We start from the raw sequence: 25,610 nt of genomic DNA, 5'->3' as shown, positions 1-25,610 counted from the left end.
TAAAAAAAACAAACAAAAAAAAACATGAAAACAAATTGTTATTTTTATGTTGGGCCTATTACTTAGTAGGCTATAAATTTTCCTTAAAGCATCCCATTTTGTCCCAGGGCTTAGAACCTGTGCCCTAGTCAGGTCCATGCAGAAACTTGTGAACGATGCTCGGCTTCATCGTTTAGTGACAGCAGTGAATGCTCCAGGAATGTGTCGGTCACAGCGCCTATTAATCGCTGTTTTGAATCCAGCAATTATTTATTTAGAAATGATAAGATCTGATTATGACAAGTGTGGTATAAAAGCTTTGTTTATTAGAGGAATAATAGGTTAACTGGAAAATGTTAGATCGCGACCATGCTTTTGGACCCCATAGTCTTCATTTACGCGGCTTTGTTCTGGTTTGCCGGTTGGTCACGAATTTCCACAAATTCAGTATATTTAGGCATTGTTTCTTTTCCTAAATCTTCATAGTCTAACCCTCTAATTTCCCAGGTTTATTTTATTATCTTTCGCTTTTAATAACTGTTTTCGCATCTCTTACTGTGGTAAACATGGGAAGGGAAATTAAAGATTTCATGAATTAAGAATTCGTTCGATTTATTAATTTGTTCCCTTATTTCACTTAAATCATGGGTTATTTAGGGAACAAAATTAATGAAACATGGACAATTGCCACATTAATAATTCGTAGGAATGAATTAACAAGTTGTAGGAATGAATAGACTACCTGTCCTGTCACTGTGTCCCACAGCCCTGCAAAGCGCACAATATAAAACAGTTATCTGATGAAATGATTAGTAACTACATTTCTATTGCATTTAATGTTGAAGAACTTTTATGTTGTTTCTATTTTAATGTACTTTAAAGTTTAAATCACATTAAAAGCTTAATTTGTACATTGTGAATGAATGATGATGCTTTTATATATCGTCACCGTCACTCACAGCCGCTCGCACGTGTTGAGTGCGCATGAGCCGCACGCAGCCCAACATTGAATCGGTTAACCGACCATCGATAGCCTTAATCGATTGCATCTCTTATCGACAATTAATCGATCATCGATTAATCGTTGACATCCCTAATATATATATATATATATATATATATATATATATATATATATATATATATATATATATATATATATATATATATATATATATATATAATTTTTTTTTTGTAGTCTTTAAAAAAAAAAAAATTATGCACTTTGGGTTTTCATTTGTTTTTAGTTTTTCAGTTTACTTTTGGTTTATATTGCTAATGTAAATATTTTAAATGTGTTTAATGTAATACAATATATTTATTTTATTTTTTTATAATCATTATTATAAAAATCACAATGGAGAAAATGAATGGAAATATTATTTCAAGGGTCAGAAATTGAGACATTTCTGCACTAACCAAAGGAATGCAATTAAAACATTTTTATATGAAGCATATTCTTTATAAAACAGTATGCATCCTGCAGTTTTCCAGAAGCAATGGTGCTGAAAGAGTGTGCACTGATACTCCGTTAAGCGGTTTAGAAATGTAAACACACACACACACACACACTCCACAAGCGTCTCTGATAAAGGCCAGCCGTGAGGTGAAGTTCTGTCTTGATATTCTCTTTCATAAGGAATTCATTGGGTAACACGGCAGGCTAGTGATCTGTTGAGCATCAGCGTGTGAAGGGTCTGTCACTCATTACCGGCCGCTCAAACACTGGAGCGTGAAAGAGCTGCACAAACACTTCAGTTATTAAAGCAAAATACTCAAACCAAGGGGAACGTCAAAGTTGAATCTGGATATACTCAGGATAGTTAATATAAGAGGGTCCTATTGTTATTTCTGCAGTATGCATTCTGTACACTGCACATAATATTTTATTTTCCTATTATTTACTCTGTAATTAATACCAAAACAAATTGCACACACAAAATAAACAAAATAATAATAAGTAGACATTGTGCAGTGATAAGCATTCAATCTGTGTACTATATTGTTATTATTTTGTATTTGTAATTCAGCATATTGCGTCCAGTTATCTGGAGAGAATATCTGTAAATGTAGTGTGAAATATGTCTCGACCCTGATGATGTGATGTTAAAATATGCCGTTATCACTTCTGCTTCATTTGGCACACAGGAAATGGATGGTCAAGTTGAGTGCACTGCATTATGGGACACATTATACCACACAGAGCGCACTTGTTTTGTACATTTCAGCAAATGTACTGTATTAACACATACAGAAAATGTGCATATGGCATTATTTTGAACACTCAACCAGAAAACACTGGAGTACTGTACTGTATCCCAGAAAGCAATGCACTCCACATGATCATTATGAACCAGAAGTAATATCAGCCATAATGTGATCAAGGGTCAAAAATGTAGACATTTCTGCGTTTACCAAATGAATGCAATCACAGCATTTTTATATGCAGCATATTCTCTATAAAACATATGTATGCATCCTGCAGTATATAATGAGTCAATGCACTTAAAGTCCCTGAATGATCTGCAGCAGGGTGAAGTGTTCTGGGTTAAAGCACCGGAAACAGCAGGATTACATCAGATCAATGACTGATTGTGTGAAGCTGTGAAGCCAGTCAAACAGAAGATGCTTATTTGGCCTCTTTATCCAGTGCTTCAGCCAAATCCTCTGCGTTTTCTCAATGAATCGTTTTGGGTCCTGTCCCATACATGGACTAAGAGTAGTCCTAAAACAAGAATGCATTTTGGTTTTAAGCAAAAAATAGGTTTGTGTTTTGCAAATTTCATTTCATGCTTACTGTAACTGAACTAGTAAGTATGATAAGTATAAGTATATAAATAATTATTTATAATATTAATAATAATAACAACATATTTAGTTTAACATTTTAATATTAGTTACATTATTTATAATATTAATATATTAACTAAATATATTTTAAGAGAGCATAAATAACCATAAAATAAAAAATAAATAGAATTATAACGTTTTTTTAAAGTAAAAAGTTTTGTGCTAACTGTAACTGAGGTATTTAAAATGATAATGAGTTTTATTTAGCATATTAAAAATAGATAATTATTTTAACAATAGTTTAGATTATATACACAAGTATTTAAATAAGTTTTTAAAATATCAAGTTTTTAAAATTAATATTAGTTGCATTACTTATAATATTAATATATTTACTAAATCTATGTATTATTTTAAGAGAGCATAAAATAAAATAATTTTATTTATTTAAATTTAAATATAAATATAATTTAAGTTTAAATATAATTTAAATTTAATTTAAATTCAAATAAAAATAATTTAAATTTAATTTAAATTTAAATAAATTAAATTCTAACAAATTAAATTCTAATAAATTAATAAAATAAATTCAAATAAATGAAATAAAAATTAAATTAAATTAAATTAGCTGTACCATTAGACCGTGAGTAAATAATTACAGGTAGCACAGACTCACTACTGGGTTAAGTGTCTAATCATGCTGAAGACAGCAGTACACCAGCGCACTACTTAACACCAAGCTGCTTTCTGTTTCCCCTCGTGGTCTGACATACAGCAGTGATTTCTGCTCATTAGTGTCCGTCTGAGAGGACAAGAACCCTCCGGAGCCCAGCGCTCGCCAAACCCACCCAGACGCGTCTCGCAGAAATGTGCCCTACACATGAATATGAATAACCTTCCCTCCGAGCCGAGCGCACACAGGTAAACTCTCACAGCAGAAGTCTGAGCTTCCTCAACACCACAAGAACTTCTCTTCAGTTTCAGTAGCAGACACGAATATCACAGCTTCTGTTTTAATAACGAGAAATTAGTATGCAACACGTTTATTCAGTTCATACCCACCATTAACATGACTTTAAGACATTTGTAGGAATAATGTGCACTTATGAAGCACTCACAGTAAGACAAGAACATGTTTTAAGACAATACAAAAGCCTATTTTAATTTGATATTGTCATCATTTCCAAGTCAGATACCAATTATTCTCCAAATGTCACGTCTTTATCCAAAAGCTCCAGGTCGCTTTCTAAGAGGAAAGAATGATAATGAAGTCAGAGCACCACCCAAACACATTCATGCATACAAACAGATAACACCAATCCAGCGGGGACGCAATTTCCTGCTCATAAATAAAAACCACTGAATGGACCCAATGTATTCAGAGGCATGAGATGACCAGCCCTGCCCCTGACCACTTAAAGACACGTCTCTTTGGGTGGGAACAGATTTTTGTGGTTAGAAATGTTCCTTGAGGTCACATTTTCCAAAAAGAAACACTCTCCTATGTGGAGGACGTTTTCAAACGTACTTCTAGAAAAAAAAATGTTTGAGGAATAACTCCCTGGAAAATTTACATTTGCTACTCAGCCTCAGGCCATCCAAGATTCTTTAAAAGAAGAAAAAAGATTTGTAGATGAATCTTTGCCCTTAGGGATTTATTAAATGCAAGTCGATGGATGCCAGCAGTTTGAGAGTAAAAAAATAAATAATTTAAAGATCAGATCAGATTAATAGCCGAGGCTCTTGAGGATATAATGAGGTCTTATGAAGCGAAACAATCAGTCGGTGCAAGAAACTGAACATCATTTATTATCGGTTCTCTTTAGTGAACCAGTTCAACAATTCAGACTGAAGCGTCTGAATCAGTTCTCAATCAAAACTCACTCAAAACTCAAACAATTACAAAATTGAGATAATTAAATTGTGATTGTGAGAAAACTCAGGACAGTCACTCCAACTGAAAATGAGCTGAAAAAGCAGCAGGTTTATGCAAAAAGGTGATTTGATGAAGACTAGTGCATTCACTTTATATATCATTTGAAAAACATTCACATTTCATATCTTTATAGAGTGTTTTAATAATATAAATGCTTATATTATGTCATTGCGTGATTGTGTAAAAGAGCGAATCAGTTATTTGAAACAGTTCATTAAAATGAAAAAATTTAAATAATCAGATTTCAGGTTAAAATGTTGTAAATAATGTTCAGTTTCTTGCACAGACCGGTTGTTTCGCTTCATAAGACCTTGATATATTGTTAGGAGTCTCAAAGTGCTGGTAGCCATTGACTTGCATTTAATGAATCACCAAAAGACAACAGTTTCAGCTAAAAACATTCTTTACTGTACTAAAGAATAAATGTACCTATATCTTGGATAGCCTGAGAGTGAGTAAATCAACAGCGCATTTTCATTTTTGGTCGACCGATAAAACCCTTTACAACAGGTGAAATTATCCTGTAGACATCGAGACCGAAGACTTTTCACCCTAGAAAGCTCTTATCGAGCTCCTGCTCAGAAATAAAGGGCTTGAGGATCTGGGCTGGACCGGCAGCAGCGTTTAATAGGTGGCTTGATGTTTCCGGTGGTGCTAAATCAAAGATGAAAGCAGCGAAGAGGAGTGGAGCCGCTGCGGTCAGCCTGCGATGATTACTGCCGGAAAACACCAATTACCAGCACGTCACAATCACCACAGGATCACAAACACTGCTCCTTCGACTGCTCACGAATCAAACGCTCAGGAAATACTGATAGCTGAGCGGAGTTTAAATATAAACAAAGGGAAATTGTTAATAAAAGGAAACGGGGCTTGAAAACGAGAGAAAAAAAATAATCGATATTAAGATATTAAGTGAAGATCATGTTCCATGAAGAAATGTTATACATTTCCTACCATAAATATATGAAAACTTTTTGTTAGTAACATGCATTGCTAAGATCTCCATTTGTCTTCGATTTTCTCAGTATTTAGATTTTTTTTGCACCCTCTGATTCCTGATTTTCAAATAATTGTACATCAGCCAAGTAATAAGCCATACATCAATGGAAAGCTTATTTATTCAGCTTTCAGATGATGTAGAAATCTCAATTTTGAAAAATTGACACTTAAGACTGGTTTTGTGCTCCTGGGTCACATATAAGTATAAAGTTGGATATACTTGTATAGAGAGCTGTGTGATATAAACAAACATGCAATTGAGATTTAATAGATATTACCAAAATGTTTTGCTACTGAAAATAATTAAAAGACTGTATGATCTGAAAAACATCAACTTCATGTAAAAATATCTGGTAATTTGCTGCTTGCAATGCAGTCTTGATTTCATGTGCAAATTAAAATGCAATAAAACAAGCGCTTGGGGGAAACCATAACAACACCGCTATTATGAATAGAATGAGGTTAGTTTTTTTATATGTAGATATCTGAGCAATAACACACCTGACACAGACACCTGAAGAAAACTGCTCTTCAAACACTGAAACAATCCCAGCTCTTCATGAGGATTATGTGTAATCAGAAAGACATCGGCACGATTTGAGCACATTCCATCCAGTGTCAACATGATCCCGTTAGCAGGAATTGCGGTGGATCGGAGGGGCAGGAACCAGACGGGATAGTGGGATATTGAGGGGATTAACCGGCGACAACCCAGGCCTCGGGCTTCCCTTCGCTTCCAGAGATGATTAACACATTCATGAGAGCACACTGCTGCATTATTCATCAATGATCCACCCAAAAACCAGCTTCTCCATCATTAGCCACATGCATTATTCTAGCTTTGGTGTACAAGATGGCAGGGTTTGGTGCATTAAGATGGGAATGTGTGTCAAAACAGCTATTATGATGATCCACGACAGGCGAAATGTACTTAAGTGCAAACATTTCATAGCTTTTAAACAAACAGATGGCTAAGAAGTTTGCGCACAACCACTCATCCCATTTATTTCTCATCTCTCCTATGGATAAAAGCCATAAACGGAAAGTCAATAAGACCATTTCTGTGCCATACAGATTATAATATGATTTTTTTGTATGCACTGCAAAACCAATACTACATTTGATAAGGTGTGTATGCAATCAAAAACACACTGTAATACCATTTCCCAAAATGCAATGCACTAAACCACCCATTTCCAGTGCGACATATGAACTAGACGTTATATCAAATTCTTGACCCAATATCCGTCCCAACAAAAATGAACTTAAATAATGCAAAGTAGACATATTTATTTCTGAAATGATAACTGAATCCCAGTTGCTCCATTAAAAAACGCATATGGTGTAATAAGGTCGTGTGACCTTATATATATATATATACAGTATTGTTCAAAATAATAGCAGTACAATGTGACTAACCAGAATAATCAAGGTTTTTCGTATATTTTTTTATTGCTACGTGGCAAACAAGTTACCAGTAGGTTCAGTAGATTCTCAGAAAACAAATGAGACCCAGCATTCATGATATGCACGCTCTTAAGGCTGTGCAATTGGGCAATTAGTTGAATTAGTTGAAAGGGATGTGTTCAAAAAAATAGCAGTGTGGCATTCAATCACTGAGGTCATCAATTTTGTGAAGAAACAGGTGTGAATCAGGTGGCCCCTATTTAAGGATGAAGCCAACTCTTGTTGAACATGCATTTGAAAGCTGAGGAAAATGGGTCGTTCAAGACATTGTTCAGAAGAACAGCGTACTTTGATTAAAAAGTTGATTAGAGAGGGGAAAACCTATAAAGAGGTGCAAAAAATGATAGGCTGTTCAGCTAAAATGATCTCCAATGCCTTAAAATGGAGAGCAAAACCAGAGAGACGTGGAAGAAAACGGAAGACAACCATCAAAATGGATCGAAGAATAACCAGAATGGCAAAGGCTCAGCCAATGATCACCTCCAGGATGATCAAAGACAGTCTGGAGTTACCTGTAAGTACTGTGACAGTTAGAAGACGTCTGTGTGAAGCTAATCTATTTTCAAGAATCCCCCGCAAAGTCCCTCTGTTAAAAAAAGGCATGTGCAGAAGAGGTTACAATTTGCCAAAGAACACATCAACTGGCCTAAAGAGAAATGGAGGAACATTTTGTGGACTGATGAGAGTAAAATTGTTCTTTTTGGGTCCAAGGGCCACAGGCAGTTTGTGAGACGACCCCCAAACTCTGAATTCAAGCCACAGTACACAGTGAAGACAGTGAAGCATGGAGGTGCAAGCATCATGATATGGGCATGTTTCTCCTACTATGGTGTTGGGCCTATTTATCGCATACCAGGGATCATGGATCAGTTTGCATATGTTAAAATACTTGAAGAGGTCATGTTGCCCTATGCTGAAGAGGACATGCCCTTGAAATGGTTGTTTCAACAAGACAATGACCCAAAACACACTAGTAAACGGGCAAAGTCTTGGTTCCAAACCAACAAAATTAATGTTATGGAGTGGCCAGCCCAATCTCCAGACCTTAATCCAATTGAGAACTTGTGGGGTGATATCAAAAATGCTGTTTCTGAAGCAAAACCAAGAAATGTGAATGAATTGTGGAATGTTGTTAAAGAATCATGGAGTGGAATAACAGCTGAGAGGTGCCACAAGTTGGTTGACTCCATGCCACACAGATGTCAAGCAGTTTTAAAAAACTGTGGTCATACAACTAAATATTAGTTTAGTGATTCACAGGATTGCTAAATCCCAGAAAAAAAAAAATGTTTGTACAAAATGGTTTTGAGTTTGTACAGTCAAAGGTAGACACTGCTATTTTTTTGAACACACCCCTTTCAACTAATTGCCCAATTGCACAGCCTTAAGAGCGTGCATATCATGAATGCTGGGTCTTGTTTGTTTTCTGAGAATCTACTGAACCTACTGGTAACTTGTTTGCCACGTAGCAATAAAAAATATACTAAAAACCTTGATTATTCTGGTTAGTCACACTGTACTGCTATTATTTTGAACAATACTGTATATATATATATATATATATATATATATATATATATATATATATATATATATATATTGCAGTTTCATTCTTGAAGCAAGTGAATGATCAAATTAAGGTGCAAATAAAATGAAACATTAAGCAAATTGTTGCATCAATTTTTAAAAAGGTATTATTATTTTAAAAAAGTGGTAAATCGCTTGTAAAAAAACACGTTACAATAAGGTTTAATTAGTTAACATTATTTAATGCATTAAGTTCTAAACTCACTTTTAACTTCTTTATTTTACAAAGAAAAGTTTATAAATTAAATTTTATGAATATATGTATATTGTAATTGATCAAAAGTGACAGTAAAAGACAATTGTTACAAAATATATTTATTTGAAATAAACTATGTCTAATCTAATCAGCAAGGTTTATTAAGCAGTAAATCGCCATATCAGAATGATTTCTGAAGATCATGTGACACTGAAGACTGGAGGAATGATGCTGAAAATACAGCGGAGCATCACAGAAATAAATTACAGTTTAACAGAGATTCACACAGAAAACACCTACTGTAAATTGTAACATCATCTCAAATTTGACTGTATTTTTGATCGAATAAATTCAGCCTTGATGAGCAGAAGAATTCTTAAAAACATGCAATTAATTGAGCCCCTGTCATTTCTCTCAGTAACAGGATTTGAGAAACTTAAGGAGTGCTTTGAGAAAGACATCATCTTGTTTGTGGAGCATCTTTGCTAGATGTTGAACTTATATGAAGAGTTTATAGCGTTTGATGAATTAACGATCTGTTAGATCCTCCCTTCACAATGTCAGCTGAGGTCAGGAATGAAGGATGAACGTGTTGAACAAACAGATGAGAGATTATCTGTCCTTTACTCTGCCACCAGCTTAATCGACGCTACGCTTGAGGAGCTGTTTCCAGAGATCTTCAGGAGAGGATTTAGGAGGAGGAGGAGGTTGTGTCCCGCGGGTCGACGCTCTCTCTCGAGGGGGTCACAGCGGGGGCTCAGTCATGCTAGCGGCTAGTCCTTACACACAGCTTCATTCAGAGCTAAACGGGAGCGTGACGCGCTGTACAGTATTATTAGGATCAGTCATGCTTTTAAACAATACGCTGTGAAATATGTATTTTTGAAGTTGTAAGTGAAAGATCATTGAAGTACATTTTTAACAGAAAAAAAAACAGTAGCTAGAAATGTAAATGTTTAGTTTAATGCGTTGCTGTTAGTTAACTTGTTTATTTATTTATTTGAGGACAGCCAGAAACCTAGGAGTTGTGATGGATCATCATTAAGCTTCACAGACCACATTGCTACAACGACCCGGTCCTGCAGGTTTGCCTTATACAACATTAGAAAGATTAGACCGTTCCTGTCAGAGCAAGCAACCCAACTTCTTGTCCAAGCTCTTGTTCTCTCCAGACTGGACTATTGTAATGCTCTCCTGGCTCTTCCTGCATGTGCTGTCAAGCCTCTGCAAATGATCCAGAATGCAGCAGCGAGGGTTGTCTTCAATGAGCCAAAAAAAGCTCATGTCACTCCTCTCCTCATCAGGTTACACTGGCTACCAGTAGCCGCTCGCTTCAAATTCAAGGTACTGATGCTTGCCTACAAGACGACCACTGGCACGGCACCAACATACCTAAACTCACTGGTTAAATCTTATGTGCCCTCCAGAAGTTTGCTCTTTGCAAGTGAACGAAGCCTTGTGGTGCCATCCCAAAGAAGTTCAAAATCACTCTCACTGACCTTTTCCTGGACTGTGTCCAGCTGGTGGAATGACCTCCCAATCTCAACTCATTTTCAAGAAACCTCTAAAGACTCATCTTTTTCGCCAGCACTTAACCAACTAACACTAGCACTTACCTTTTCTTGTCTATCATATTCTTGGAAAAAAAAGAAAACATCCTGGTTATGTGTTCTGTACTAGACTAACTGAGATTGTCATGGCACTTGTATACTGTTGTTGTTCTCTTGTTGACCTGACTGCTTCTGTTGTTCTCATTTATAAGTCGATTTGGATAAAAGTGTCTGCTAAATAACTTCAATGTAAATGTAGATAATGATGCAGTGTTCTAAAAAAAGAAGCTAATGAAGTGAGAGAGTACACATACAATATCAATAACATATTTATGTCATTTTAATGCTATAGCCTCATGTAGATATTTTAAGATGGCCATTGCTGAATTTATGTTAAATATCATTAATATAAGGAGCGTGTAAAATTGATTGTTTCTGTAGTAAGGTAATCGGTCACAGCATCTGTGTGTGTGTGTGTGTGTGTGTGTGTCTGTGTGTTAGCGCTGATGTTGACCTGTGAGACAGAAAACCTCTGCAGTCGCATCATCTCACATCTGAATAAGTGACAGGGGCAAAGTACATCTGATGTTACAGGCTCACAGCGACAGCCACATTTACTGGCTACAGCAAATCACACAGGCATCCAGTTTCAGAGAACACACACACACACACACACACACACACACACAAAACACCTGATACCACACAAACAGAGAATCACTCCCAGATGCAGTAGATCTGACCCCGTTCTAATGAACATCAGACTTCTCTTCAACAGTAAATTATAAGCTTTTACAGCAGTATTTACACAAGTTTAGGGATTTTATGTTACCAGTCTCTTCTGCTCACAAAGGCTGGATGTATTTGATCAAAGTACACAAAAAATGTGCAACATTATTACATTTTAAAATAGCTGTTTGAATATATAGTAAAAAGTAATTCGTTTCTGTGATGTGTCAGCATCATTCCTCCAGTCTTCAGTGTCACATGATCTTCAGAAATCAGAATAATATGATGATTCGCTGTTCAAGAAACATTTCTGATTTTTATCAGTGTTGAACACAATCGTGCCGCCCAATATTTTTTGCTAAAACTATGACATTTAATTTTTTGGGATTCTCTGATGAACAGAAAGTTCAAATGGAATCTTTTGTAACATTATAAATGTCTTAATTGTGACTTCTGATCAAATTAATGTGTCCTTGCTTAATAAAAGTATTAATTTCAATCTGTAGGTGCCAGGTTAGGATTGATGCCTTTTATTTTGAAATTCACTTTCAATCTGTGATGTCACTTGACACAGGTGCATATTATCTGTTAGTTTGCGTGTAGTTAGGAGGTTAGGAAGGGAGCGAGTAGCTGGGACGCTCACTTTCTGTTGACCGTTTTCATTTCATTTAATTTAATTTCATTTTTTCATGTTTTGTTTACTTTACTATTATTCAATGCAACAATAAATCACCAGGATTTGCAGTTGAAACGTGTCATCATTTACTCCCTCTACTCAGTCTCTTAGCGGTTACTGGCTGCTGCTACACAATCAAAAAACAAATCTTACTGACTCCAAGCTTTAGTCATCATCACAGTGCTTCGCTACAGCACTCAGGATATCCTGTCTGATGGGATCTCAGTGAGGAAATCCCAATGGTCTTGGCACAGTTCCTGTTTCCAAGTTCACAGAAGTCACAAATCAACCGCTTTTAATCATGCAATGTTTTATTACATTTTTATTAAAATCTAATTTAATATAGACTTAATTTTATAAAATAAATATTTCTTTTTTGTAAATAAACACCACGGTTTTTATTCAGTATCTTTGAAAATGCTATATAACATAACAAATCAGCAGAGAGAGATTAAACTGCACAAAAGCTATTTTCTATTTTCCTAGAAAACCATTTATAATTATTCTGCATTTATAATATTTTAAGCCATCTGGATATGGAATAACTCTCATTTAATTCTGCTAGTCTGCAATTACGAGCCCACGTTCGGCAGCTGCTCATTGTCTAAATAGGTTTAATTAAAGTGTAAAACTAAACTGCAGCTTTTACAGAGACATAAACATTCAGTCTGCTTGCACAACTCTTTCTGAGTTGGTCTAAAGTCAGCTAGTTTGTTTTGGTTAGCGTGCATCGCATCGCTCTTTTTACCAGAGTCACATGGGTGATGTGCAGTTTCATCGGGTATCTATATTCTCTGGTTTGATGAAAAAGAAAGAAACGCCAAGTATTTGTGTAATGGAGGGTGTGTCGTGATGTTTGGTAAGTTATTGGATGCTTGGCGTCTGTGGTTTGCTTCTCCATGCAAGACTGTCATTTAGAAATCAACCAAAAAAAGAGAAAAAGAAGAAGTATGGTGGTCTGTATTTTTAAACAACATTGCTATCTGGTATTTTTAAACGTATGGAAGAATCTCACAAACATGTGAACAACATATTTAACCCCAAAATATACAAGAAAAAATGTATTTGCATAAAAAGGAAATTCTAGAATAATAAATTATCTTGACTAGACTATAGGAAACGCAGCCACTGCATGACACAGACACGGCCTCGGCTCACATTGGGCCCAAATGAGTTCTTGTGTATTTGCATATACAGATTGTGGCGCTATCTGAACCTGCATTATTTACCTCCAGCGAGCGTATAGCTGATGTTTCACTTCACTGCCTTTCAATTTGAATTTCTGGAGCGACGTCCTTTCAGAAGCTCTGAGGCTTCACTTCACCTCGCCTCTTTTGTCAAGGTTTATTTCTTATTCAAAGAATTCATATTTTATTCAAAGAATAACCTCACAGTTGTGTCGTCAGTACAGATGAGAGAATTACATGGTCTGATCACTTTAACTTCATTCACTTTTACTAACATTTCTGGCTTAAATATATATACTGTACTTTATACAGCTTTTTTTAGTCAAACATTAACCTACCAGCCCAGATCTAACGCAGTTAGCACTGTCAAATCTAGTCAAGATAAGTATGATAGATAAGTATGAAACTAGATACTGGGAGTTCAAACGCTCAGTGGGTTCCCACAGGAAATCAGCCTTTCCAATCCCAGCATGCTTCTGTCGTTGAGACTAACGAAGGCCAGCCAAAAGCATCCTCACAGCACATATCAAACATCTCAAGCGTCAGGCCGTCTTATCTACATGACTGCGGGAGCTTCTATTGCATGTTGTATGTCATTAGACTGACATGAGCAGATAAGAAGTGTGCTTCGCCTCAGCCGTCTCGCTCAATAACAAAACCTGTATTTCTCCCAAAGTCATCAAATATACTGTGCTTTCACATGAATACAAAAACAGAAATACCAACTTAAACATATAATAAGTGGATTATGATTAGAGGTCAATAGATTGATCGGTTTTGCAGATTTATCGGCACCGATAATGTGGGAACGATCGGTTATCTGTAAAATCCATATGGTACATTTTCATGGGTCAGTACTGCTTTTAACACACATTTACACATTATATATATTATAAAGTTCATAACCATTTTATTTAGAGTGTTATGTGTTTTTTCATTCATTATCCACTTTAATCGGTTACTTAATCGGTTTATCGGCCAGTCTGGTCCAACCCAGTTATTGGTGAAAAACTTAATCTACTTCTAGTTGTGATCATTCGTTTATGTTGATTTATTATTTTAATTTAATAAATTGTTTTAATAAAAATAACAACCTCAATGTGTGTGAAATATGAAACCCTCCATCCCTGATTCCTCAGAGCCACAAGCTTACGATACACATTTATGATTTCACACCTCTGGCCTTTAGAGGACAGATAAAGTCTTTCATCCTTTTTTTTATCCTTTGGATTCTGAATTCTTGCCAGAGAGGATCTGTGCTGTGGAGGGTGTTTCAGATTAACTTTAGAAATCTGGAGGAGAACACCGTGGCTTTCAATGGCTCAGTAGGAAAGCAGCTGTTCCAGGAGATTTCTGGGAAAAAGAAGAAAAGAGCAGCATTCTTCCCTCGGATCAGCTATGAATGTATAACACCTTGAGTCCAGGATTGACATTATAATAATAAACTTTTTTTAACTATAAGTTTGCATTTTATGAAGAAAGTATGCTGTGTGTAATTGCTACATCTATAGTTTTTTTTTTACATTTTTTATATCACCCACCAAAAAAATAAAAAAAATAAATACAAAATAATATATATATCTGATATCTAAATATCAGTTAAAACCACAATAAAATAATGCAGCATATTAATAAAACTAAAGAAAACCAAAATAATACTAGCTCACAAGTTCAATTCATGCTCTTTTCAAAAATATTATATGAAAATGATATTAAATATGAACAAACGGTGAAATAAAACAAATTTTAAAAAAGCACAAAAGTTTCTAAAAATTCTCTAGAAATGTAATGATTATTTATAAGATTGTTGGTACAGTAGATTTTACTGTTCATACAACAGTTAGTTATAACACTTAAACAGCCATGGTTAGCAGGAGGTTTATTGACTGATGCTGATCTTAAAATGACCTAAAGAGTAGAATAGAAAAGAATGCTAAATGAAGTAAAGGCTACAATCATTAAAATCTAATAAATCCACTGACTGATTCCAACAACAATCAAACAAATCCAAAAGAGCGGTCAAAATCCCTGCACACTGAAAACAAATGAAACCAGACTGGAGGTGATCCATTTCTCCACGCGTCAGGTGTCACGTCTGGACGGAGACTGATTGTGAATCGCCTCAGGAAACTAAAAATCAATTCAGTTAGACTTACAGCGTTTCAAAACAGGAACTGCCATAGAACAGGAGCTCAGTGTTTTATATGCCTTATCTCGCTGTTAAACAGCATCAGGTGGATCCTGACTGTCAATAACCGGCCCTCAGGGCATCACCGGAGAGCTGGGTGTGCCTCCAGCCACCAATATACATTTCACAAAGCCCAGAAACAAAGAGTCAGGTAACAGAATGAGCTGCCATCCATTCTTTTTCACTTACGCAACATGCCTGAGGAGCTTATGGCTCCCTTGGTGGCGATCAATGAGGGCATTTTCTCATTGAAGAACCAGACTGAGCTTTTCAACATCATTAACATTCCCTAGGGAGCTTGAGTGACGAAACAGGAGGGCAAGTGAACACAAAAGAGGCTAAACTTGAGGTGGAAAGCATCAGACGCTTTAGCATGTTCTTGCTGGCCTGCTGAGGTACACGGCCAGATCTAAACACTTATGAGCTTTTTCACACAATTAAACCACAAATAATAATAAATTACTTGCTTCCTGCCAACAATTTGTAAGAAACATAATACAAATGATGCAATAACAAGTCATTCAAATAGTAGTATGCATCACTGTTGTCACATGACCTCCTTATACATTGTCCACTGCTGTCCTGTCTTATATGCATTAAATGCAAATAAAATGCAATAAATAAAACACAATGCAAAGCCATAAAACAAAAGGCAATGCATTGAAAATAAAATGTAATAGAATGCAATAAAATAGTTGAAATTAAAAATGCAATAGTTCAAACAAAGTAAATCAAAATGCAATGCAATATAATGTCGTGCAATGCAATAGAAAAAACAAAAACAAAAAAAAACACAGAAAGTAAATAATGCCTTACCGAGAGCTCAAAGACTTCCTGAGTGTCATCCAGCATCTGGACCCGGATGGAGACCTGTCTGCCGGGGGGCATGGTGGGGGGCCGCTGACCAGGCTCCAGCGTACTGATGCCCATGCTCTCAGGGGCCCCAAGCCTCTGGCCCGCCACTGAGGGACGCTCCTCTGGCTCCACCATACTGCTGCAAACCTACCTGACAACACAAATTATTGAAACGTTTATACAAGGTCCAGAACACACAGACTCTATACTTTCCTCTAAAGCTGGTCTAGTGATCGCTACAGACGTTTACAAAGTTTTCCTTTTTACAGCTGGAATTTAAACCATGCGCTGCCCTGGAAAATGCCAAAGGAGCATGGAATGATTTATGATTCCTGAAATGTGTATTTCTGCAGTAAACTACTTGTGCTGCTATAGCAAATTCTCACATTCTCCTCACTCCAAATAAACACAGATGTTAGTTATGACCAGCTCAAAAAAAAATGACGACCAATGGTAAAGAAGTGAACCATTCAAATCAACCTGGAACCAACAGGTCAGGCAAATTTTGTAGACATACTTGGTGATTTCAATCCCATTTTAACCTCTGCATTGTAATTGATGCAATGTAATAAAAAAATGAATGCAATAAAATGCAACAATATGCAAAGCATTTCAATGCAATGCAATGTTATGTTATTTAAATTTAATGGAATTTCATGTAATAAGAGATGTAATTTAATGCAACAGAATGCAATGCAATAAAAATGCAATTCAATGCAGTAAAATGTGATGCATTTCAATGCAATAACATGCAATGCGATTCACTACATTAAAATGCATTGCAATGCAATAAAGTGCAATGCAAGTCAATGTAATATAACAGTATGCAATTTAATGCAACTTCATATAATGAGATGTAATTCAATACAACAAAATGCAATAAAAAAAATCAAATTTAATGAATTAAATTGTATGCATTTCAATGTAAAAAATGCAATAAAAAGAAGTGTAATGCAATTCAGTGTAGCAAAATGCACTGCAATACATTTTTTTTTAAATGTAATAAAATTAAAATGCAATGAAACTGTGTGTTGTATACATGTTTGTGGCTGAACTATTATACTTTTACAAAACCTTGAACTCAACAAGGTTTTTAATACTGTAGTGACAGCTTAAAGTCAAACAATAGGCCCATCATCTCTCACCACTGAAAAATCAGTGTTTATGGGTTTAGGAAATCATTAGGAAGGGTTTAGAGGCATTAAATCCAGGGATTTCTAACCCTAAAGAACTAGATCACACACTGTACCTCCAAGATAATGACTGGATTATAAGCTAGCGTGGTTGAATGGACAATCATTTTAACCTTCCACTTGTTTTGGAAACATTAAGAAGCAGAAATGTTCATTAAAGATGGGATATTCCTTCAAATAAGACACTAAAACCAGAACTGTCCTCATGCTAGCCTGTCTTTATGAGACTTAAAGAAATCTGCCCACTTACATCTAAACCCTGTTACAGATGTCCTCCAAAATATTTCAAAGCATGCTGTTTTAAATGACTATGTTTGAAGGGTCTAAATTATACAGAATTATATTTGACTGTAAAGTAAACAGCACTTCTATTTGAAGTAACTGGAGCGCTGCCTCCTCCGTTAGGAATCGTCATTCACCCTCAAATAAAGGGTTACACAATCAAATTTTAATAGAGTATTTCAGTGAACATCAATCTATCAACAGCAACAATAAACCACAGATTTACAGTCTTTGCTTGTCGGCAATTTGGCAAATGTTCTGACAATGATGTTGAGTATAAACAGGAAAAAAAAAAATGTATATAATTTTTTTATATTTTGTCTACCTCACACGCTCAATCCGTTTACACTCATTTCGTCGTCTATTTCTTTGACAAAGCACAATAAAAGCAAACATCTGGTCATATTGTTTCTAAAATGTCAGTTACTTGATATAGCCGTCTTGCTTATTGAATTCCTGAATAAAAACAATATCAATATTCAGTGCAGCACCCCTCGTGCTTGGGAGAGACGTACCGTATCATTCATCTGCCAGCCTGACATCAGCCAATCAAAAACACAAGATAAAAACACATGTGGCTGCATGTAATGAGTTACTACAGGAATCACAGATGGAAAATGAGCCAAACCGCACACACACCTCAGCAGATAATCAAACTCTCAAACGGTGCGTTTGTATCAAAGAGAGATGAGAGGCCGTTTATCCGCTCATAGCACTGAAAAGAGTCTCCTATGATAACCTGAAGAGGTTTCTATGGAGACGCCACTTTCAATTCTTCATCAGGAACCTCAGAAGTACACTACAAACATAACATAACAGGAACATGTACAGTAGGGCTTCCTGCTGTTTACAACACACACACACACACACACACACACACACACACACACACACACTGCCATGAGGATCTGCACACTAAAAAAACATGACACTGCTGCATAACAAAGCATCAGGATTCAATTCTACATACAAAACATGCAAATGACAGGAACATTAGGTCAGTAAAAAAAAGAAAAAAGAAAACTGACGTATATTTAATCCGAAATTGCAAGTAAATAAACAAGTACCACCAAGTACCATTGAACTTTACATGAAATTTGAAGTAGAAAGACTGAAATAGTATGTACTTATACTCCAATCTTTACAAAATGAAATGCAATGCAAAAAATAAAGCAAAATGCAATAAAGCAAAATAAAGTGCAATGCATTGAAACAAAACAAAATGCAATGTTCTAAAAAATTATAAATAAAAATAAAAATGCAAAGCAATGCAAAAAATAAAACATACAATCAAGCAAAACAAAATGCAATGAAATGCCATTAAATGCAATGCAATAAAATAAAATGCAATAATATAAAATTAAAAGCTGAAAGCAAACAGTGCCAGAAAGAAAATACAAGACACATTGAAAAACTATTGATGTTGAATTTACTCAGAAAAAATACATTTCACAGATTTCAGAAAAAAAATAACACACACACACAAAAAATGGAAATAATATTAATCTTTTTTTTTTTTTTTTACCTTGCAGTGTAACTAAGTCCCAATGAAAATGGGCAAAGACTGCAGAGCAACAGACTGCACAGACTGAACAAACTCCGTGACTTCTCTAACACGAAACCACACTGACTGACTCTCAGATCCACACACTCAACTCTAATTTGATTACCAAAGAATCACATTCCTCACCAGCACTTAGACGTGTGATAGAGAGACGAGTCTGGACAGATTAACAGACATGAGGGGGGTTACACATCTACACCGTTAGAAAACCCATTTGATTCAACCTACACGAACCACCATCCCAAAGACCCGCTGAGTCCATCTGTGGCATGATGATACGAGTAGATCCAGAGGATGTGATGTTAATGAGGTCAGAGCTGACCAATAGAGCTTTGTTCATCGAGAGAACAAGAGAGCGAGGGAGATGTTCACTGTAACAGGAGCTTGACTTGATCTTCTGTGTGACAAAGAGGACTAGATGATGAAGAGAGTGAACGGGACAGAGAAAGACCAACAGGCTCCCATGAAGTCTTCAGGGGCCGGTCCACAAGCACAAACACCGCAATAAAGGGGCCCATTCTTTCCTGTCCCAGGCCAAAGTTACTGGTTACACACATTTAAACTGAATGAGTAATTGAGAAGCGGCTCCTCGGGGACCATTAATCCCCCCCGGCTGCAAGTTTCATTACCCGCCCAAAACCCACTCGTTCGGGACAGAGACTTGAGGGTCTAATTTATGCATAAACCAATGAACCTCTGCCGCTTTATTAGCAAAGCCTCACTGTACCGGAGCGGCCCGGTAATTACAGACAGACCGATCACGAGAACAATCCAAACACAAACGGCAGCGAACAAAGACCTCGAAAGAGCTGGATTTCCATTCAAACCAGAGCCATTAAAACCCACTTACAGAAACATGATGACAAATGCACTTTCATTATCCTTAATCTTCCTCGTGCTATCTTTAGTTCACCCATTTTTAACAGGCCATTTGCAGAAGAAACTCCTCTGTTGTTGGGTAAAGATTTTGTTTTAACCATGTGCTGGTGGAAACACACTTGACAAGAAGCGCACCGATTACTGGTTCAACAGGTTGACCGAGCTTCTTCTGCTTCACCAAGACTTTCTCACACTCCAGCTTCTGCTCAGATCATCTCAGAGGAGCTTCGTTTATGTTTTCTCAGAGCTCTTAATCTCTCCCAAAGGAGATCGGACAAACATAAAGATGAGGAATCACGTTCCCATAGCAGTGTTTCTCATTTCAGCTGCACTGAGAGATGGACAATCACTGAAACGCAATACTACAAATTACATGAGATTTTATCTTTTTATATTTTCAATTAGTTGTTCAGAGGTTGTAAGTGAATTTACATAACAAAAATGTACCAAAATGTGTTTTTAAAAAAGTTTTGCGTACAGGCAACTAGGACCCGAAGGGATGAAAAACTACTGCAGACTTGGCAACACTGGTTGGCCTTTACTACACAGAGCCGAAGTTCATTGACAATCTACACAAACCGATTTCAAAATCGCAGACGATTCATTGCAGATTTTAAAAGTGATTTTGTGTAGCTGGTCCATGAACTACGGCTCTGTGTCGTAAATGCCGCTCCACCTGAACCAGTGTTGCCAAGTCTGCGGTTGTTTTTTGCACAACCCTAATATGAAGAAAACAGCAGTGAAGAAAGCATCAGAGCAGAGTGATGTGAATGTGGATGTCACTTGACATTTATTTATATAGGCTAACACCAAACAGCTCTACAGTATTAAACATGAAAAAGCATCGTCAGTTTCAGTAAAAATTACAACTTGATTTTCTACTTTAAACCAGCTCAATGTGTGTATGAAATGAATATGCATAACTATATTTTAACGAACTGCAAAAGCTGAATAATTGATCAAAGTCTACTGATTAATTTGTGTGAGCAACAAGTTGATTAATCGTTTTAATAATCATTTGTTGCAGCCCTACATATGATCCCTGTTCAAATGAATCGACTAAAATCACTCTGAATACACACATACATCCCTACAGACTGAGCATGTAACATGCATGTGCACGACTTCAACCTTCACAATAATGTGCATTTTGGTTGTTTATATGGAGATGATAATTTGCATAATAAAAAATAAAAACATGCACTTTGAAACCAGTTAAAAAAAAAAAAGTTAAAGTTCCCAGACGCCATTGACGAGTAACAGAACCGCCAAAATGCTTAAAAAGTGTGTTTACTAAAGTGTTATTATATAAGAGCATCCTGATACAGTGCAGCACATCTTTCTATAGCTGTCCATTAGCAGGAAGTGTCTCATGCTAAACCATCACAGTAAACTCTGACAAATGAGTGAAACAGAAACCTCTGCAAGCAGGCCACAAATGGGAAAGTTTTACACAAAGAAGGAACCACAGAAGGAAGGTCACACACAGATAAACAGCTCGTCTGAGACAAGAAACAGGAAGTTCTCCGGGAGCGAAAGCTATCATGTGTCATTAAAACCAAAGTGCAAACCTATTTCAGTAGCAAGCTGCTAGTCAATGATCTCATGGAGGGTAAAACAGGGTATGTGATGGCTTCCCAAACTGTTACTTTATTTAAACACGCTCACGCAAACAATCTTTCTTTATCCATCCTATACAAACACACACACACCCATCACAGAAAACAGCGGACGAGGAACACAGTGCGTGCAGCGTGGGTTCGTTCCCAGACTCTCGCTCGGCTAGTTAACCTGGCTTTCAACTTGTTTGCCTGAAAGTTCCCAGTGTTCATTGAGGCGCACGGAGTGAAACAGAGGCTTCAGTGTGAGACAGACTCAACATACACATCTGAGCGCATGGATCAACACCGCAGGCTCAGGGGCTGATGGGAAGAGAAACTCTAGTGCGACCCTTATCATAATGTCTAAATACTAATGTTTGCAAAGCAATACTTAAAATTCCTATTGGGATTAACATGCATGACAATGATTGTACTCAAAACAGACAGTCAAGTTTTTCTTTGCATTCACATGGATTCAAATAAATGACTAAAAGTGCTACATTAAACCACGGCCAAGTAGTGCACAACACAACAAGATCACAAAGGAAACAAGCCTCAACACAACAAAATTAGCACAACACAACAGAAACAAGCCTCAACGGAGTGGAAACAAAACTCGCAACATAACATAAAAAAGTCACATGGGAACAGAATAAAGTAGCAACAGAATAGAAACAAGTCGCAACAGAGCTAAAATAGCACAAAACAACCAAATCAATCCTAAGTGTTGTAGAGTTTTAGTTGTGTTGTGCACCACAGGGCCACCGTAGTATTATCAAGGCATGCACACATATGAATTCCTACAGACTGAACACATAACACGCTTACACATGATATCACCATTTTCACAAATTTTCATGGAGACAATAACAGTAATTTTTCCAAAAACTTGCACTTTTGAAACCCATTTCCAAAGTTTAAGGCCCCCAAAACGTTGTCGTGTGGGAACAGCTACAGTGCATCAAGTTTTCCATTTTTAGTTGGAGTTGGTGGTGCAGCTTTGGTTTTAAGTGACAAGTACACACTTTACTGTGCATGTCGTGTAATGAGGTTCTTTTGACTAACCATCTATTAATTGCCCACAACCCCCTACACACACACACACAGATTATTAACAGAAATAACAATAATGAGTAAATTTCGTATTAAATGTCTATAATTACTGCATGAAATATTGTTTTGATTTTTAAAAACGGGAAATATGAATCTAAACTGTAGAAATGACGATTACGTGGTAATTATGCTAAAAGACTTTGGAAATCCATGCCAATGCGTGTGTTTACAGTGGGCCAGCAGATGTAGGTTATTCAAGTAATCCCTGAGGTTCAGATGTTACTAGGTTAAGCTGTGTTGACTGTGTGTGTGTGTGTGTGTGTGTGTGGTTTAGCCGAATCAAGAATTCAGTTGACAGGGAAATTCCATATTGTCCAGTACATCCACTTAAAATACCACATTACGTTAAAAAATAATGCAATTAAGAAAAGGCATGTCTATGCATGTGCTTCATCTATTCATATACCCATACATCAATGTGATGCGTTGCATTAGTTAAAAAGCAGGCTGAGGATAAAGCAATGTGACCATGCTGTGCTAACACCATTGTATGGCTGATGTTATCCAATAACACCATAAAACATTTACTATGGTAATGCTATGTATTTGGACAAGGGTCAATGCATTCTTGGAACTACCTCGGAGTGCCATTTAAATAAACTAGCATCACTGTACGATGCATACTTCAAATTTACTTTTGTAGAATCAAATAAAACATGGTATCACCATAGTATTTTTTGCTTAACGTGAAAGTACAACAGAGTAGTGTAAAAGCACTATGGTAAAGCACTATAGTAAATCTTTGAGGAGTAGAATCAAACGATATGACGCGTGGCAACAGCTGCGGCGCGATTGATCTAATCGTGTAGCCATGGGAACCGCTACAATGTATCCAGCGATCGTAAGATTAATAGTTACTTTTGCTCGCAGCCGCCGGTTTACTGCGAGCCAATGAAACAGCGCAGAATCTCACCTTTACTGCTGAATGAATCCTCCTAGCGTCCGGATAGCTCCGTCACGGTGTCGTTAAACGATATTCCGCGGGAGCAGCGCGCAGAGCAGCGGATGGAGTCGCGTTAAATCGGTTCGTTCACGGTTATCCGCGGGAAGCGCTGCAATCCACCGTCTTCCCAGACGCCATGACTGAACTGATCCCAAACAGTTTTCATACAATAAAACACCGCCTCCAGCCTCAGCACTACAGCCTCGTGAGAACAGCGCCCCCTGGCGGCGGAGTCGAACTACACCTGCTCGAGTCCTCGAGACTCACAAATGTACGTTTTTAGGAAACACCCCAGTACCATAGTACACTTGGAAGAACATTAAAGTCAAATCAAGTGGTACCTCATTTCATTTTACCAAGGTAAAAATTCAAGGAGTATAAAATCACAAGTGATTCTTTTGATAATCTACATTTATACTGTCTTATAAAGAACTGTGATGAGTAACAGCGCCACCATGCTGTGGATGCGTCACAAATAAAATAATTAATAAATAAGGGGGAGGGGCTCAGTAATTACTATTACGGGATTCTCTACCATACATATAACATTTAAAGGAATCCTGATCGATCGATTCAGATGAAATCAGTCCAAGATATTACAACATAAGCTACAATTTACAACAAGTCAACATCTGAAGCAGATGTGGATCAAAACCTTTTACCAAAGCTGTCCTGAAACCAAAAATGTGTTCTTGTCTCAACGTTTTTGATCCACTTTCAATGTTGACTTCTATGGTTCCCAATAAATACCATTTTAATTACTACCAAAATATAGTTCCTTCAACTGGTGCCAGTGTAAAGTCTAATACATGACTAAATTAATTACTTTTTCCTTAAAAAGGTAAAGGCATATCTTTAATCTAATTTAGTAGTTATGCAATTCATCAAATACTACAGTACATAGACTATTAAATAATTCTGTATAAAACAGTGGATTTAATGGAGTTAAAACGTAGGTTTTTAATGAGTCCTCCTTTTTGGTCAGTTCAAGAGTTAATGATGCAATTTTATGTTTAAAGTCTTTAAAAAAAACGAGTTTTGTGCCTTTAATTTTTTCAATTGGTCTAGGTTGATCTGGGATATAGAAGTTAATAAATAAAGCAATAGTTCTAGAGCTGATAATTAGTAATCGAATACCACTTTAAGATGCAATTAGTAACTAATTTAATTTAGTAACGAATTTAAATGACATCTGTTTTTTCTTTAGCTGAACAAGCACCAACTCATGAAACACAATCCACTGGAGGCGCCATACTTCATCCTTTCACAGCCTCATTTTCACTCCCGCCAAAAGTTAAATTCAGCAAAACGCTCGCTGACAGAAGATGATAAACCCAGGCCAGTAGCATCTTAAATCAATGTTAATTTGCATCCTGTGCATGTTTGTTTTGACTAGAACTCATTTAAAAACTGAACAAATAGATATTGAGTGCTCTTTTTTTTTTTTTTTTTACGAGATTTTACTTATGTTGCTATTGACAAACCTTATATATAAGCTCCCAATCAAGTTCATCTGTGGTTACTGCTGTAAAACCATAAACAGCTTCCTTAATGTTAGCTTCTATGGAGTCAATATAATGTCAATTATGATGCAACATTTTAACGTTCTGCAAACGAAAATGAAAGAATTGAGAAAAAGAAATGTGATTTTTGCAAACAAAAATAAAGAATTGCAAAAGAAAATGGAATATGGCCGTGGAAGATATATATTGCAAAATCATTGCTTTCACAGTTTCATTTATATTTTGCAAATCTTTATTTTTGTTTTCAAAAAGCACATTTTTCTCAATACTTTCATTTGCAAAACTATTTTCCTTTGCAAAATGTGGCATTATATAGACTCCATAAGCTGTAGCCTCTCGTAAACAATGGTTGAGGAGCACTCGAGAAAGT

General features: G+C 36.4%; 1 protein-coding gene across 1 annotated transcript in view; it reads right to left on the bottom strand.

Annotated features, from left to right (window-relative positions):
- The window catches only part of LOC113044596 (FERM, ARHGEF and pleckstrin domain-containing protein 1-like), a 67,564-nt gene extending 43,562 nt beyond the window's left edge, over positions 1 to 24,002 (bottom strand). The window contains exons 1-2 of the mRNA XM_026204710.1: positions 23,688 to 24,002; positions 16,104 to 16,293 (exon numbers count right to left, since the gene is read on the bottom strand). Coding sequence (XP_026060495.1) covers positions 16,104 to 16,277 — 174 coding nt within the window. The 5' untranslated portion in view covers positions 16,278 to 16,293; positions 23,688 to 24,002. The remainder of the gene's footprint in view (positions 1 to 16,103; positions 16,294 to 23,687) is intronic.
- Between the last annotated feature and the right edge of the window lie 1,608 nt (positions 24,003 to 25,610).

Source organism: Carassius auratus, chromosome 26 (genome assembly GCF_003368295.1).
Source record: "Carassius auratus strain Wakin chromosome 26, ASM336829v1, whole genome shotgun sequence".
NCBI classification, from domain to species: domain Eukaryota; kingdom Metazoa; phylum Chordata; class Actinopteri; order Cypriniformes; family Cyprinidae; genus Carassius; species Carassius auratus.
This window is presented reverse-complemented; position numbering and strand designations above follow the sequence as displayed.